The sequence below is a fragment of the Hypomesus transpacificus genome, chromosome 19 (genome assembly GCF_021917145.1).
Source record: "Hypomesus transpacificus isolate Combined female chromosome 19, fHypTra1, whole genome shotgun sequence".
Lineage (NCBI taxonomy): Eukaryota > Metazoa > Chordata > Actinopteri > Osmeriformes > Osmeridae > Hypomesus > Hypomesus transpacificus.
The window spans coordinates 8,110,050-8,127,124 of NC_061078.1; the positions used below are offsets into that span (position 1 = coordinate 8,110,050).

At 39.0% G+C, this 17,075-nt stretch overlaps 3 protein-coding genes across 4 annotated transcripts in view; all 3 read left to right on the forward strand.

Moving 5' to 3' along the window:
• Positions 1-206: 206 nt before the first annotated feature.
• On the forward strand, positions 207-1,828 carry rxfp3.3a1 (relaxin family peptide receptor 3.3a1). Its single transcript, XM_047042710.1, has one exon. The coding sequence runs from the start codon at positions 370-372 to the stop codon at positions 1,354-1,356; it is 987 nt and encodes a 328-aa protein (XP_046898666.1). The 5' UTR covers positions 207-369; the 3' UTR covers positions 1,357-1,828.
• A 469-nt stretch (positions 1,829-2,297) lies between these two features.
• On the forward strand, positions 2,298-8,141 carry LOC124482233 (mortality factor 4-like protein 1). Of its 2 annotated transcripts, XM_047042707.1 has the most exons (13): positions 2,298-2,465; positions 3,294-3,340; positions 3,453-3,520; positions 3,644-3,730; positions 3,863-3,901; positions 4,223-4,303; positions 4,401-4,426; positions 4,558-4,646; positions 4,769-4,870; positions 5,053-5,141; positions 5,626-5,798; positions 6,893-6,977; positions 7,585-8,141. In XM_047042707.1, exons 1-13 carry the CDS (start codon positions 2,426-2,428, stop codon positions 7,667-7,669), a joined length of 1,011 nt encoding a protein of 336 aa, XP_046898663.1. In that variant the 5' UTR covers positions 2,298-2,425; the 3' UTR covers positions 7,670-8,141. The 2 variants fall into 2 exon arrangements, with proteins under 2 accessions (XP_046898663.1, XP_046898664.1); XM_047042708.1 differs by lacking the exon at positions 3,863-3,901.
• Positions 8,142-10,478: 2,337 nt separating this feature from the next.
• uacab (uveal autoantigen with coiled-coil domains and ankyrin repeats b) overlaps positions 10,479-17,075 on the forward strand; it is a 30,884-nt gene continuing 24,287 nt past the window's right edge. The window contains exon 1 of the mRNA XM_047042678.1: positions 10,479-10,728. Coding sequence (XP_046898634.1) covers positions 10,681-10,728 — 48 coding nt within the window. The 5' untranslated portion in view covers positions 10,479-10,680. The remainder of the gene's footprint in view (positions 10,729-17,075) is intronic.

Below are 17,075 nucleotides of genomic sequence, written 5' to 3' on the forward strand. Positions count from 1 at the left end.
TTGGCCTAATGTTTTAATGATCTTTTATAGTTGTATTATTTTTCTAGACAGCATGTGATCACTTATTGCAAGAGAAAAAAAGCATTAGGCTACGTGGGAGCGGTTTGGATGTAATCTTTGTTGAATATAGTGCAGTTCTATTGTCAATCAAACGATGGCACCAATAGCCTAGGCGTAGGAGGCAGGACATTTACGCGAGCTGCTGATATAAAATGCGGAATTTGAAAGTCGTTCTTTATTTTCTGTTATTTTGCAGTGAAAGATATTGACCCGAAGTTAATGGATTGATATTGATAGCCAACAAATAGGTTTTGTAGCAGAGATTTTGTTACTTTTGGACTTTTGACTTAAAAGTTTAGCACAGAAACAATGAATGAAGTCAATGGAAGTTGTTTGTTGAACAAGTCATTGACAGAGGATAACCGTTTCAGTAACCTGGAGGATATCGACGTGACAGCGGACGGCAGTCCGGCTTTGAGGTTCCTGATCTGTATCATCTACTCGGTAGTGTGCGCTGTGGGATTGGTGGGCAATTTACTCGTGCTCTTCTTTATAAGAGTTAAACAAGAGAGAAAAAAATCCATAATCAACTTTTTTGTTCTCAATTTAGCGGTGACGGACATCCAATTTGTGTTGACGCTGCCGTTCTGGGCAGTGGACACAGTTCTGGACTTCAGCTGGCCGTTTGGAGACGCCATGTGCAAAATCATTCTCTCCGTCACAGTTATGAACATGTATGCAAGCGTTTTTTTCTTGACAGCAATGAGTGTGACCCGATATTGGTCTGTCGCCTGCGCTTCAAAAAACCGTAAGAGACTAAACCCGTGCTCTGTCAAATGGGTGTGCGTGGTTATTTGGGTATCAGCAACAGTTGCTACTGCACCTACCTCCATATTTTCTACGGTGATGAACGTGACAGGGGAAAAACTCTGTCTTTTAAAGTTTCCCGGAGGACAATATTGGTTAGCAGTGTATCATGTTCAGAAAATACTATTTGCCTTTGTATTACCCATGGCCATCGTCTCAATAAGCTACATAATGCTTCTGCGATTCATCCGCTGTCGTAGTATGAAACCTAACAATCCAAAACGCAGATCTCAAGTCACTAAGTCTGTCTCAATTGTTGTTCTATCATTCTTTCTTTGCTGGATGCCTAATCATGCTATCACTTTCTGGAGTGTGCTAGTCAAATTTAACGTGGTTAATTGGGATCAGTCATACTATATTGTTCACACTTATGTTTTCCCGGTGACAGTCTGCCTAGCGCACACCAATAGTTGTCTTAACCCTGTTATTTATTGCCTTATGAGAAAAGAGTTCAGGAAGAAATTGAAGGACTTAATTTATCGGAGATAGAACATTTTAAGGCACCTGTGAAAATGGGGAAAACGCACACTGGTAAATAGAAAACCAGGCGCAGAGCCAGACGCGCGGCTGATACTAAATGTCACAAAGTGAGCCTAGGCTATAACGCAAACAACAAGAAAATAATGTTTGTCAAATATTGTATTGTAATCATATTTAATCCTACATGATTTGATTGATTTTAGTAACATGAGCATGAATAGCCTACTTTGACTGTCGATCCATGAACATATGTAGCCTAAATGCATGCCCCATGGATTGAGCAAAGTGTTCTGAGTGATTGTTGTATTTATATTATTTAGGTTAACTCATGAATGTAACATATTATGACATGCATACATTGCCTGTAACGTATTTCTGTGCAACGCGTCGCTTAATTGTATTCAATTCAATTATTCTAACTATAAGCTATGTCGACGTAGTAATGTAGGACATCACAGTGCAAGCTGTAAAATATGAAAATACATGCTTTAAAAATACAGTTGGACCAGTTTGTGATGTCTGTCTGCATGACGTAGAGTGAATTCGGGTAATCTGGGAAATGTTTTGCATGCATTTTCTCATGGGATCTCCCTGATTGACAAGTGCCCTACCCCCTTTCTGTGACACCACACCAACCAAATATTGTGATTTCAATCACATATGACATCCATGCTAAACCTAGAGTAAAAGTTATATGGACTAGACATATATGGGAAAAACACACACTGGAGTTTAGGTGTCCCACATTACTGGAATTGTTGTCTGATGTCTGCTTCATTTGGGGGGTGGGGTGGAAACAGACATGTACAGTTGACTAAGAATGCATTGAGTTTACTTTACAAACACTGTAGGCTACTATGAATTTAATCATGAATTTAATCGTGTGCAGTTGGAGCTTGTTGCATTGTGTTGTTCGATGGCCATAGGGCCTATTGGTCACCTGACTGACACACAGCAAAGCTATGCGTCGCTCGAATGACGAAGGTGGCGCGCCCTCGCTTGTGTTGTGTCTGGAAGAAATGGAAACTGGCAATGCACGAATTTGATCATTCAGAGATCCGAACAGTTGAGTCTGTGAATGGCGCCAAAACAAGACCCTAAACCTAAATTTCAAGAAGGTGGGTTTGATTTGTTATGAGTTTTAATATGGGGTAATTGATTCTTCCGCTTTGGCCCTGGATCCTGCATCCTGCTAGAGGACAAAGAATTAGCAGCTAGCTTGCGAGGCAGTCGTTAACTGCTTCTCTCTGCAATAATGGAAGCAAGCTTTTTTACGAAACGGAATCAAACATGACCTGTAACATACTAGCTAGCAACTTAACCCAGTTTTGTCTTTGTTGTTGTTGTTGTAGCAAGCTAAAACCATAGTTTTACGGTGCTAGTGGTGGCTAAACCAGATTAAAGCTAGCTAGCTATGCTAACCTGCAAAGATGCCAGTCTAAATGTACTAGTTAGAAAAAAGCAGAGCCAGAGTGATTCTCCTTAGACAGCTGTTTAATAACAAGCAAATCTATATTCAATTATAGCTTGCATTAATCATAGCTTGCGTGATCGAGATTCTGTGTTGCTAGTTAGAGCTAGATAGTACCTACACAACCTGCTTGCATACTAGCTATCAAAACAAAAGCTGGCAAGGTCGGCCATTCTGCCCCCTGTGTTGTGGTGAGTGGTACAGTAGCACAAACACAACGACAAAAAGGATGGGAAACCGTGCACGCTAACATTAATAATCATCCTATGGAGTCAGATGGCTGAGCGGTTAGGGTTATGACGTTGTGTCCTTGGGCAAGGCATTTCACCCTACTTGCCTTGGGGGGAATGTCCCTGTACTTACTGTAAGTCGCTCTGGATAAGAGCGTCTGCTAAATGACTAAATGTAAATGTAAATCCTGTCACTTTTAATCATTCATCTTCATCTGTTCTACATTTTTGTCCTTGTTTTTTAGGTGAAAGAGTTCTGTGTTTTCATGGGCCATTGCTGTACGAAGCAAAGGTAAGCTCACCCTAACCCATTTGAGAGCATTTAAACGAATTTATTGTACAAAAACATTTTTATATTTACAGTTAACAATAAACTTTGCCTTTGTTTTATTTTCGTTTAACAGTGTGTGAAAATCAATATCAAGGACAAGCAGATAAAGTATTTCATTCATTATAGCGGATGGAATAAAAAGTAAGTCTCCTCTCCTTCCCCGATCACTTGTCTTGTAAAGTAAGCCACATATTAAATTAACTCAGATACAACTCAAATACAGTTTATGTATGGATGTTACCAACAAGGTTTAATTTGTTTTAGCTGGGATGAATGGGTTCCTGAAAGCAGAGTGCTCAAATATGTGGACAGCAACCTTGCGAAACAAAAAGAGCTTCAAAAGGCCAACCAGTAAGTCCATATATATTTCTTGACAGATATGGGGTTGGTGAAAGTTCTATAAAAATGTACTGTATCAACATCAATTCACAGCCTGTAAATTCAAAAATAAGATACAATATGTCAATTTCAATGTCTCCTCAGAAATGCCGATGATGACTCGAAGATGGGAGAACATAAAAAGTGATTGCAATTAGTTTGTTTCCTCTGCTTGATTTTGAAATATAATTACGGCACATACTGTACATTTTGCTACTTGTTGCCTGTGAGCCTTATGAAGGCCTTGCAAAGGTCACCAAAGAATATTGCAGATTTGTATTTATTTAATTGAGTTAAACATATCAGTAACAATACTTGTAGTGATAAAAGGAACAGCCTATGGCATGGACGATTTGAAATGAAAGAGCACAAGTCTTTATGAAAAAATCATATTGTAGGATTTGATAGTTTATGGCTGGGCTTCCCTCCTGTATGTAATTAATGTTGTGTTTGTCTCTCCTTTAGGGATCATTATGTTGAAGGAAAGATGAGGGGTGTAGCACCGAGCAAGAAGATACCAGCTGTGCAGCAAAAACATGTTGATCTGTAAGTTTGGCAGGGTTCTTCCTTTTTTATTTGAGACTGTTGGTGTTATAAAATGTACAAAAGGTAAGACCTCTAAAATGCTTTTGTTCCTCCCCAGGAAAGCGAAGAAAACGAAACCGAAGAGTAAGTCAAATGTGGCCACATGGTCGTAACCCCTTCTGAAGATCTGAAAGTACTTCAAATAAATCGCATACATTTTTTAGGACCTGCATTATACTGTATACTCCAACCATCTTTGTTTCCATCTTTTTTAGCACCAGGGGCTGGTGAAGGCACCAGCACTGGAGAAATGCCGCAACCACCACGAAAGAAAAGGGCACGCGTCGACCCTACAGTGGAAAGTGTAGGCATTTTTGTGTGTGTTTGGGAGGGTGCGGGTGGGCATTTGCTGCATTTTCAATTCTTTATGGCTGATTTTACCTTCTGTAACCTAATTATGATTCCCTTGACATTTTGTTTTACCAGGAGGAGACTTTCACCAATCGTGTGGAGGTAAAGGTGAAGATCCCAGAGGAACTGAAGCCCTGGCTGGTAGATGATTGGGACCTCATCACCAGGCAGAAACAGGTCAATATTTTCTAAGGATCAGCCACCAATCATCACATACATCCTGAGGGTTGTAGCTTGTCAGACATCGCATTACATAATCATGGGCATTAATGAAGACAGCAATCTTTTTGTTGTCATTTGTTTGTCAGTGTGTAATATAGCTTGGTGTTAAATAATTGATGATTTTGCTTTGCCTGCAGCTCTTTCACCTGCCCGCTAAAAAGAACGTAGAAACGGTCTTGGAGGACTATGCAAATTATAAAAAATCGAGAGGAACGTCAGACAACAAGTAAGAAAAACTTGTATTTCCTGAACTCAAGCTAAAATAGTTCCCCTTACCAGCCATGATACCCGATATTCTTCAGATGAAACGGTTGATGCCATCATATGGCTTTGTTTCTTAGGCAGTTATCATCTGAAATGTAGCAGAACAGGTTTTAGACACTACAGTATATTCCACATAATTTAATGTGGTGAAGTACATCTACATCTACTTAAAAGCTTTGAATGAGGGTACTATGAAGTACCCTCATTCCCACCAACAATTTGATGTATTAATGGCACTTAGCACAGGCTTTCATTGGAAGCAATTTACCATGGAGAGTGCACCTACAGTTACAGAGTATAATCCAAGCAGTTCTTCAGTCCACTGCAAGTGGTGGAACAATGCCTCACTGCAGTGCCACTTTAAGCTCACAGGAAATTTAAACTCCAAGGTGAAAACTCTTCAGTTGAATATCATGTTTATTGTATACCTCTTGCTCCTCGCTCAGGGAGTATGCGGTGAATGAGGTGGTGGCAGGGATCAGAGAGTACTTCAATGTCATGCTGGGCACTCAGCTACTGTACAAGTTTGAAAGGCCCCAGTATGCCGAAATACTGGCCAACCATCCTGATGCCCCCATGTCCCAGGTGTATGGAGCCCCGCACCTGCTCCGACTTTTTGGTACTTGACCCTGTACACACACACAGCAAAAACACACTTTGGCCCCCTCAAAAGCTTGTACACATCGACACCCAAAAGACAAGCATATAGACCACCATGCCTATAAAAAAATCCAGACCACAAAATCTTTACTGCAGTCTTACATCTTACAATCCAAAGGTAATACGTGTTTGCACTGAAGAAAGTTCTAAATAATTTCCCCTTGTATCCTTGCATGTGCTTGTCTAAAATCAAATATAAATAAGCAGTGATGAAAACTCCATCACTCTTTAGTGCAAATCATTCTGGATTTGATTATGATAATCATATAATTATTTTGAGACACTAATAGCTTTCAATTGTTCATCATTCAGTAATTAGATGCTGTTGAACCTAAAGTATCTTTGAGTAAGGTGTTTCATAGTATTCTCCCTTAAGTGCTTTATGTCCATGGGTTGAAGCAGAAATCAAAAACGTTATCATTTACCACTCCCTCAAATGACACCCCAAGGTCCCCAAGGTATTAGTCTGTTTATGAAAGCTGCAGAGCTATAAATGCTTCTTTCAGAGACTTAAACTGCAGAATGCAGCAAGAAGCAGAATCCCCATGGCAATGTATGAGCATTTCAGAAAATAATGATAATAGTGGAATTGTTTCTGACATAGGTGCTCCATGTCAGCCTGTGAATCAGAATCAAAAGGGCCACTGTTGGATTATCAAATCAACATTTAATTGTATTGTATTCCCCTTTTTACAAGCAATGTCACAGAGGGCTTCACATGCGCCCATAGAACTGCCCCCAACAAACCTTAACCCTCAAGGAAGACAAGGAAAAACTCCCAGAAAAACTCACTTCAAAAATGGAAGAAACCTTGGGAGGGATTATCCTAGTTTCCAATTCAACTATTGCGTTAATGTGCAAAATTATTTACAGTACTGAACCCAATCAGCCTTTTACTAATTTAGTGTTGACCATAAATAGACGTTGAGTTGTTTTTTTGTAAACAATCCTTGTATTGTTACATATACTGTCCGGGTGATCAAAGGTATTTTAAGTCAATTTTCAAAATCCCTATGCTTACTGTTGCACATTGCACTTGTGTTCATTGTACAGTGCGTATTGGAGCTATGCTGGCTTACACACCTCTAGATGAGAAGAGTCTGGCTCTGCTTCTCAACTACCTGCAGGACTTTCTCAAGTAAGACATCTTTCCTCAATTGCATGTCAACTAGTTGAGTCAAGCTAGGCTTTGCACCATTTGGAATAATTATATGTAGAATCTACCGTCTCACTGTTGCAGTAATAGGCCTGCTAATGGAAATGGTACTTAACTTGTCTTAAGTATGTTTAGGTCTGTCCAAGAAGTAGATGGAAGTACAAGTACCTTCACTGAGCTTCTCAATGCATTTCTTTTGAAATAAGGGTGCAACAAAAATGATGTATGCATGTGCAATAACCCCAACTAAATTCTGTTAGTATGCCCTGAACAAGTATAACAGTAACTAGTAGGGCTTTAAATCATGCAGATAGCAAATTGTTTAGTATTTTCCTGTTGACCAATTTCTCCTTATCTGATGGCCACAGATATTATATATCAAGACTAACCTCATTAAGTGTCCACATGAAGCCTGCATCAGAGCTGTCATTAGTCAGATCTGATAGCTGTTGTGAAGCCTGAAACCTGGCTTTTTATTATATATTTAATAATTGGATATATCTTCCCTCCATATTATTGCTGTACCACATCATTCATTTCACATAAAAGAGCAATAATAATTAAGTTGTTTTGTGGAATGTCATTGTAGGTATCTTGTGAAGAACTCGTCAACTCTCTTTAGTTCCAGCGACTATGAGGTGGCACCCCCAGAATACCACCGCAAGGCCGTCTAAAAGCTTTGAAAGGATGTTCCTCCACTTACGAAACTGCTGCCTCCCAGGCCACTTGTACAATAACTATTTTTATGTTTTTGAGTGGAAAGTTGGACTACATTTTTCACTTGAATTTCTTCCCAGAGGTCCCAAGAGTTAGTTTTGGCTTTGAAAGGTGACCCTGTGAAAAACAAGTTAAGGCTGGAGTTGCTGTCAGCCATTCCTTTTTTTGTCCTGTCATTACGAAACAAACAGGATGGGCATGTTTTCTCAAGCAGCTTTTTGATGTTAATGTGCATTCCATTGAATCAGTCTCATTTATTGCTTGCAAGAATCTAAAACTCATATTTTGTTTTTTTTTCAGTTTGGGTCCAGTATTTGTCAGAAAAACAATGCTCATGCATGAAATCTTTAGTGGATATGTTATTCTGTGTTTGTTTGCCATCATTTTGTAATAAAGACATTTCTACACTATTTCACCAATGGAAAATAACATTTTGTGCCAAGTCATATTTTCTATTAATGGAGTCTTTGATAACCCTAGCCCATTAGAAATTGACCAGATACCTTAAATACGCTTGATATTGATGACCTTTCTTGACCTGAAAGTTTTTACTTGACCAAATGACATTTGAATTTTAAATATCTTTACTGAATACAATGAAAAAACAACACTATTTATGTTAAATAGAATTACATTTTAAGACATCAGAAAATGTTCATGTTGTTGCATGTCATTATTGACCACAAACTAGTTTGCTAAAATGACCAATGAATGACCAATGAACCTATGAACAGTTACATACTTACAGTAAATGGTCCAAAGTATGTAGGTTCCTGACTGTCACACCTATATGAGCTTGTTGGACATCCCCTTCTTCAACTATATGCATTCATATGGAATTGACCATTATCCCCTCCTCCATCAAACTGTTGTACACTGAAATTGAGTACAACTGTACATGACCTCAGTGTAAAAATTAGGCACTCTGTCTTCTGGTATGTAGCGTTATCCTGGCATCCACTACATCCAGATTTGCTGGCTGTAATTACAGAGCAGGGATCCATGATATGACCCTAGATTGTTTCTATTTTCTAGTTATTTGCTTGATTTAACCTGTTTTCTGTACAAAGGTTTTTTCTTTGAACATCCAAGTGCAACAATGATGTCATATTGGTAGGAAGGCCATGCATACCGGTTCAATCTACTAATACTAATAGTGAACCTATGGCAATGCTATGAGGAATCCATGGCAACACTGTTGCTATGAAAACTGAGCTACACTCCAGACACAGATAAATGAGAATGTGAATGCATAGCAGTATAACTAGAATCTTAATATAGGTAGTGCTAAACTCATTATATGGTGACTAATGTATGTCATACATGTTATTATTTATTAAGTGTTTATGTTCATGTGACAGGAGAACTTTTAATGTTATAATAATGTATTTCAATTTCTCACAATCAAAATAGATGAAGACAATTATTGAACTTTATGTAGTGCTGATACTGATGTTGTTTTTTTTTACTAGTGAGCCCTTCATAGCATCATATGTTTAGTTTCTAAACACACATTTTGTAATCACATTTTCATACTTGTTTCATCACAAGTATATTATGGCTCCAGGGAACATTGCTAGGTAGCACAGGCTAATTTTCAGCAAGCTAATTTTCAGCACTAGTGAGCCCTTCATAGCATCATATGTTTAGTTTCTAAACACACATTTTGTAATCACATTTTCATACTTGTTTCATCACAAGTATATTATGGCTCCAGGGAACATTGCTAGGTAGCACAGGCTAATTTTCAGCATGCGAATGAGGATTTGAAGAAAAAATAAATAAAAACAAGGTACGCTGTCTTGTCTAATTTGCTTTAGTAGCTTGGTGTTATAACTTCCACTATGATACCTAGGGGTAATCATGACCTTTTGTGGGTCCCCAAGAAAATGTAAATCCTTCGAGTTGGCTGATACTGATAAGATATTGTTGTCCTTTTCCTTATTTTGTGATTCATTTTGTACTTGCATGTGTGCATTGTGAAATAATAGTACAGCCACTAGCCTTTAATTTTAGTACTAGTTTAATTCCTTGATATCTTAATTCTGAAATAGTATGCTTCCTTATCTTGGAAGTAACACAGAATTGTGCTTATTCAATGCTTATTATGCAAGATACATTTGTAAATGGCAAGACATTTCAAAGTAGCAGGGAGTTGTCCATTTGCACATTTAGGGCCAGAAGGGGGCAACCTTTTCTACTTAGTTACTCTATTGTTTTTGACCTTGTCATCTGTTTTGTAAAAACGATAACAAGGCAATTTAGGTGTTAACGGTGCCTCATTTTAATTATCATTATCCCCTTTGCTTTTAGACAGGCCTGTATTTATTTTCCTTTCGATTGAAAATGCTCCTCTAATGTGAACCGGACATGTTTTAAATGTTTATTCTTACAGATAGCTTCAAACTTGTTTAAATATTGTACATAGGCCTATACACAGTCTAAACAATTCCTCATAACATTTGTTTGCTTGTCTTGAATTGGCTCCTTTTATTACGTCAAACCATATTTAAAATGACACGTATAAATGATTGAATGAGGCCAAGCAAAACAGGCCCTACAGTAGCCTATAGACTTATCCCGCCAGTTTATATATTTCTGGGCGGATCCTTCCACCCTCAGGTAAAGATTGACGTCACCACGCTCAGGTTGTCCTATGCACTGTCCCAGGATATCTAGCCTACAACTGCTAAGTACCGATGCCTCATCGAACAAGGAAGTTCCTCCCATCAGAGCGGATTGGTTTAAAACTAGAGAGTGTTGCGCATGTTTGAGTCTCATTGGCTTAGAAAAGGTCAATTTTGAACAGGTCCACTGGTGAGGAGTCAGGTGAAATCGACGTCCAGTGGTCAGGAGAGATTTAAGTTTATTTGATTGCCTTAAGACAACGTTTCACTCCTAGATAGGTAGAATTAATCTCGGCGATTCGATTTTAAAGTTCAATAACATCCTCAAACAAGAAGCCACAATGAAGAGTCTAAAGTATCGACTGAAAAAACACGAGGTTACCATCACAGTAAGTTGATTTTCTTTCTAAGCGATGGAAATGCGATTAAAATAGCTTTTCAACTTAAGCATAGTTTACATTATATTACACCAAGGCTATTGTTTAATGGCCTCTATAACAAGTCTTAAAACAATGTTGTAAACAGCTGTCATGAAACCTACTCGGTCCAACCCAACTAATTCCCAGGAATGTTAGACATTAAAATGTCGTACCACTTCGGGAAGTAATTGTTGTCGGCAATTGTAGACCATTAGTTTCATTTTTTACGTAGTTTAAGCTCGACTCAACATCCAGTTGGCGGTGATGTAACTGTGCCGAGCACTCAACAGTGCAGAATAAGCAGTCCCATGAAGAAGGAGCATGCTTCACTTATCAATGCGCAGAAGTAGGCCGAATCTTGTTTCCTGATTATTTTCTTATGCTGACTCTTTACTACCTAGATTTTGCTAATCAACAACTTAACATTAGGTTGTCCTCACACAAACTATTCTCCCCCATAGCAGACTAGCTTATTATTTACATAGGGCTGAATGTCCGAAGTGCCTTCATTAGATGTGACTATTACGATTCTAGTAAGTGCAGCAGTAGCCCTTTATCCCTTTAGTAGCCTAATTACCATGATAAGGGCACATTAACACGTTTTGGGCCAAATCCAGAAAGACAAGTATGTTTTGGGAATTCTATAATGGTGGCTATTTTGTATGGCAGTTGAGTTGCTTCAGGCCTTGTAAGTATAAGTTTCAGTCATGAATGAGATGTTGGAGATGGAGTAACAGAAAATATAAACTGTTGAATGTAGGTAAATTGTGCAAATCCGTCGGCAGTTACTCATGGCCTCAAGGCAGGCAAAACATGATTGGCATTTAAGCAAGGTTTTCATGAGGGATACATGTGGACGGGACAGTTGCACATTGCCTTATGTGTCAATGTCAACTGATGGTCACATGTTGCAGCTCAAAACATTATATTACATTTACCCCAGACAAGGTATGTGAAATGGTGAAAAAGAAAGACAGACTTCAGTGTTTTACATGCGTAATTTCTGTTAGTTTTCCACCCATAACAAATTGAAAAGCACAAATCAGTTTCAAAGCAAATGCAATTGTGTTGGCTGTGGTCAAAAAGAAACACATCCACACCTTTTGAGTTTCAGTTTTTTGTCATATGAAGTCAATATTCATGATGAGACATGGAAAGAGGGAAATGTTGCTAGTGATTTAGCAGCTGTGAGTATCAGAAGAGCGTCTGGAATGAGAACAATAGTTGAATCCCATCCAGACTACAGTCACTTCAGGATACCTTCCACTAGTTGTGCAATGTATTTTTCTTCACACACACTGCTTTTTGTACTGGGCCTAAGGTAAGATTTTAAGGATTTATTTAAGGTTTGTGGGGCAAAGGTAGCTGTAGGCTTACTGTTTACACTCCATTTGACAGAGATTCTCTTGTGTTTTGACTAAAAGGTCTTACGTTAGGGTTACCTACTGTAACTTGTCTGAGGTAAACTACTTACTGTCAACATTAGGTGGTTTCCAAACATTTCACACTAGTTCTTGGAACTTAATGTCCAGGTTATTAAGTGTAATGTGCTTGATACCATATTTTTACAAGATTGTTATGGAATTTGTCATTGAAAAGAAACCCGAATGTTAAGCAGACAGCTCAAACATTCAAAGGAATTGCAAACATCTGATTTAATATGTGCCAGTGGATGTGGTCAATTGGCCACAGAATGAAATTGTTTCTGTGTGACCCTCAGTGATTAATTGGAGGGCTTTGGATGTAAGATTCAAGACTCTCCAACTTTGTAAAATCCTGTTGGCCAACACACAAACCATAACAAATATGTGGTAGGCATTGTGCTTTAAATATAGTTTTGCATTTTTCATTCATTTTTAGCCTAAGTGAAGTGTGACAGGAAAGAGAGAGAGAGACATACATAGAGAAGACAAGCAGCAAAGGGCAAAGGCCGGATTTGAACCCAGGCCACTGCGGTAAGGCCTCAGCCTACATGTTCCGCGCACTTATCAGTGGGTTACCTGGGCACCCAAGGCATGTTGTTTTATTCAGATTTTTGTTAAATATCTTGTTGTTTCCAATTTTTTACAGAGAACTGTTATTTTCACGAGGTTTCCTATGAGGTTTTCACATGGAAGCACATGATGCAGAGTATAACTGTGGATCAGCTTGTAAGGCCTAGCCATGCTCAAATGCCCACACTTTTTGTTATAAGCAATTGGTCTTTGTGCTGCTTTTGGCCTTGAATTCCAATTGAAGTTTACGTTTGAAGAGTACTTTATTGAAACCTCGCTTAAACCGCGCTCCCAATTTTTGTCGGAACTTTTGACATTGGTTCATCTTAACAATGGCACACTCAGCTGTGTTGGTGGTCAAACAATATTACGTTTTTGTATATATGCTGTTCAGGATATTCAATTTTGAAGGTAGACATTTGCTGTCTGAACAGGGAAGCTTGTTTTTAAGCCATATGCTTATTTTTCCATGGAGATGGGTTTTGTGGGTTTTCAAGGTGTCAACTCACAACCAGCAAACCAAGGTGACCAATGCACACTTTACGGATATTACTTGAGGTCTATAGGTATTAGGAATTAGGTAATGATATGCAGCACTATATTATAATTTGACATAGATGAGGATATAGCGTAAGGTGTGACTGTATGCTGAAAACTGGATAACAATTGATGTATGATTTTAGGGTTGCTGGTGTAGTCTAGATGCTCAAGTGTTCACTCATCTGGTTGCAAAAGGTTGAGGCAGTTACACAGTATAGTAGTTGGATCTTCCATAAATCTCTAGAAGTCTAATTTCAACACAAATGTGACAAAACCAAACAATACTGATGTAGTGAGGCAACAATGAAGCTTCAAGTATCAGTTGCCAAAGACCACAGGTTAAATTCTTCAGAAATTCTTGGAAATGTGTTCCCATTCTTGTCGGGACTATTGAGCTCAATTTTGTGGCTCTGCTGTAAATTATTTTGGCAGACGAGCTTGTTTCTTGCTTCCTTTTTCTTACGTTAGACAGAATAGAAAACAGTCAAAGAAATGTCATTTCTTACCTCTGTTAGGGTATGTAATTCAATACCTCTTTCAAGTTTTCCTGTCATGTATTTAAATTTAGTATATTGGAGGATCCAAGCCTAATTATTGTCTCTGTTATTATGTAAGTTCATTATTATTAATGAGGAATTTCCTGATTATACGATTATTTAAAATTATACCAGAATTATTATTAATATATATATTTAATAAATTCAACAAACTGACAGAAGAATTTGTTCATTAATCTAACCATAATAACGAGTTCAAGGACAATCAAGGAATATTCATAATGATTGTTAGAGTATTTGCCACCAATATAAATATTATTTGCACTGATGCTTGCATTTGATAGTATAACATGCCATGCAAATGTATTAAATATAGGTCCACAACCAAAGGGACCACATGCCTAAATCTAGGACCTACAGAAAGTTAAATTTGGGAAATACATTCTGTCTTGGCCTTTTGGAGGAGGCTTTTCCTGGAAGCAAGATTTCGGTGACAGGTCCATGCTTTCTTTCTTTGATATTGTTGTTTGCTTTGTTGTTGTTGCTTGCCTTAGTCTTGTCCTTCCCGTCCTCCACTCCTGCCCTGCCTCCCCCCGCAACACACTCTTCTCCTGGTCCCCATGGACAAAATGTCTGAAAAAGACTTGCCCTTGAAGTGGGATCTTTTTACAGCACACAGAGCAGTGAGTGGGAAAGATGGTGGTGATGGTGGGTGGTGGGCGGGGCCAGTTCTTTTGTAGTGATAGAGAAACCTCTCAAATGTTTCAAGGTTGTCCTGGGAAATGAACCTTTCTGTCTAGGTATGGAACAGACATTAAAAAAAAATGGATCCCCTCGGGGTATCAGAAAACAGATTGAAGAAACAAGTAGAGGAAATTGGATTTCACAAGGTTTTGGGGTTGCTCACTATTGAAGTTTTGAATATTGAAGTATGGACCTCTGGATGCAAGTATGCGCACTGGAATGTTACGCTCATTCTGAAGTTTGCCAGAATGTGGCAGTGGCTATAAACTCTTGAAGGACTTTCTATCAAGTTTAACAGCTCTGTCCTGCCTTGGCTGAATGGCTGATCCCTGCAAGAGACAGAGGAGCCCATAGACATGCAGGTCACTTTTTCAATGATTGGGGAGGTGAAGCTTGCTGACATGCCAAACTCACCAGGCATGATTATCCTGCTGTTGCATCTGATGAATTGTGTTCAGAGTTAACCTCTCCCGGTGTTTATAGGACTCCATAAAATACATTGTTTTCACATCCAGGAATGTATGTGGTTCTCAGTTCTTTGCCCTTCTTTGCCTCAGTTTGTTCCTGGTCAGAGGTCTGGTTGGCATGATGCCTCATATCTGTCCGGTCTCTCCATATGGGAAATCCCCCAGCTTCTCCCCCTTTTTATTTCCACATGATATGACAAGGAAACTACTGTATTAACCCAGGAACTCTATTGTCTATCCGTTTCTGTGTTTTTTTTTCTCTCTTCTCCTCTCACTCACCCTCTTTCTCTGTGCCAGTGTTGGAACACAGTGCTATCAAGAACAGCCCCCTTCCCCCCTCAAGAGGCTTTGGATTGAATCGATACATTGTTGTCCCAACAGAAGCAGTCTTTGGAAGGTCCTGTTTAGGGAAGGTTTTTTTTTCCTGATAAAGGCTTAGATTCTGAATGCACAGTTCTCCTTAAACAAAAAAACAAATCCTGATGCCTCGAACCATCATCTATGTAGGCCTGTGTAAGTCACTACACAGGCTATTTGGTCTCATTTGTTTTATTCCAAATGTTCACTTTATGAAAATATTGTTTTACATTTACCAAAGATTCCTTCACAACCACCATCCCCACTGTGTGCATTAGATCTCATTAAGCCTACATTAGCACAACTAAAATTAGAAAGATGTTCTGCGTGCTGTGAGAATATCTGTCTAGCTTGACCTTTTGAAGTTATTTTAATTCTTAATAGTGGTTGAAATTGGTGTCCTAAATCATTTTCTCCCTGGTTTATTGCAATGGCCTAACTGTCGTTAGGTTACTTTACCTGGAACACATTCCATTCCAGTGTTGTTACTTTGATTTGTATATTGAATATAGTATACATACAAAGTTACCACAAAATGGAGAGGAATTAATTAAACATAAATGAGGAATCATTTATCAAAATCATATCTTATATTGTATCAAATGGCATGTAATAGATATTATGCTTTATTGTATAATGTTTAGACTTTGGGAACTGGTTAATTTAAAGTAATTTTTCACATATAATAAGAGAATACTACATGGGCATAACAGGCTCTAATTTTCAGTTTAAAGATTCTTAACAAAACATTTGGTTTGGCCTACACTAGTTAATATGCAGTACGTGCTGGTTGGTTTTCCTGTCAAAACTATTTGTTAGAATAACAGCAACTCCCCCTATCCATGTTCATGTTCATTAGAGGCAAAAACAACAGCTTTATTTGCCATGTTGTTAGCATTGGCCTGCAGTGGAAAGTAAACCCACCATGATAAAATCAAGTGAGGTTTGTTGTAGAGGTCACGCTCAACTGGACTGCACAGTAGCACGAAGTTGAACCCCCCAGCTTAACCATACTCCAAACAGTGTGCCTCTTAGGATTAACGTCTGGCTCCACCGACTGACCATGAAGTCATACCCCAGTAGACTGCTTTCTCATCCTGTGTTGGGATGTGACGCTCAGACCCCGGGGGGGGAATAGATGGAGAGACGGGAAGGGATGTGGGGGGAGGGTTGTGTATGCTGGGTGGGGGTTAGGTGGGGATTACCACTATTGGGGGCATTACAGAGGCAAGGGGGACCAGGGCTAATCTATGGGCTCCAGCTGACATCAGCACTGCACACACACACATGTATTGGGCGGAGGCATGCAGAGCCACATGAGCACAAAAACCATTCTGCTGATGACAGACAAACTCTGGAAAGGATACCAGACAAAGCTGATTTGCAGAAAAAAGAGACTCGCTCTCAGCAACACTCTCAAGGTGAGAGCTCATTCCCTAACATGGATTGAATGCTTAACAGCAATCCTTGCATTCTCTTCAGTTAGGGGGCCCTTGTTTTGGTATTTGCTGGGATTTGGTTGTAACTCACACAGTGCTGCCCTCTGTTGAGGAGAAGGAGACACACCATGGTCAGGCCAAGGCTCTGAAGTATCCAGACATTAGTTCCTGCTCCAAGCATACTCGGCACTATTTATGTTCATATGTTCGCCAAAATGTATTCTGGATATAAACAAAATGCTGTAGCCTGGCATCATATCGTTAACATGTTTTATCACA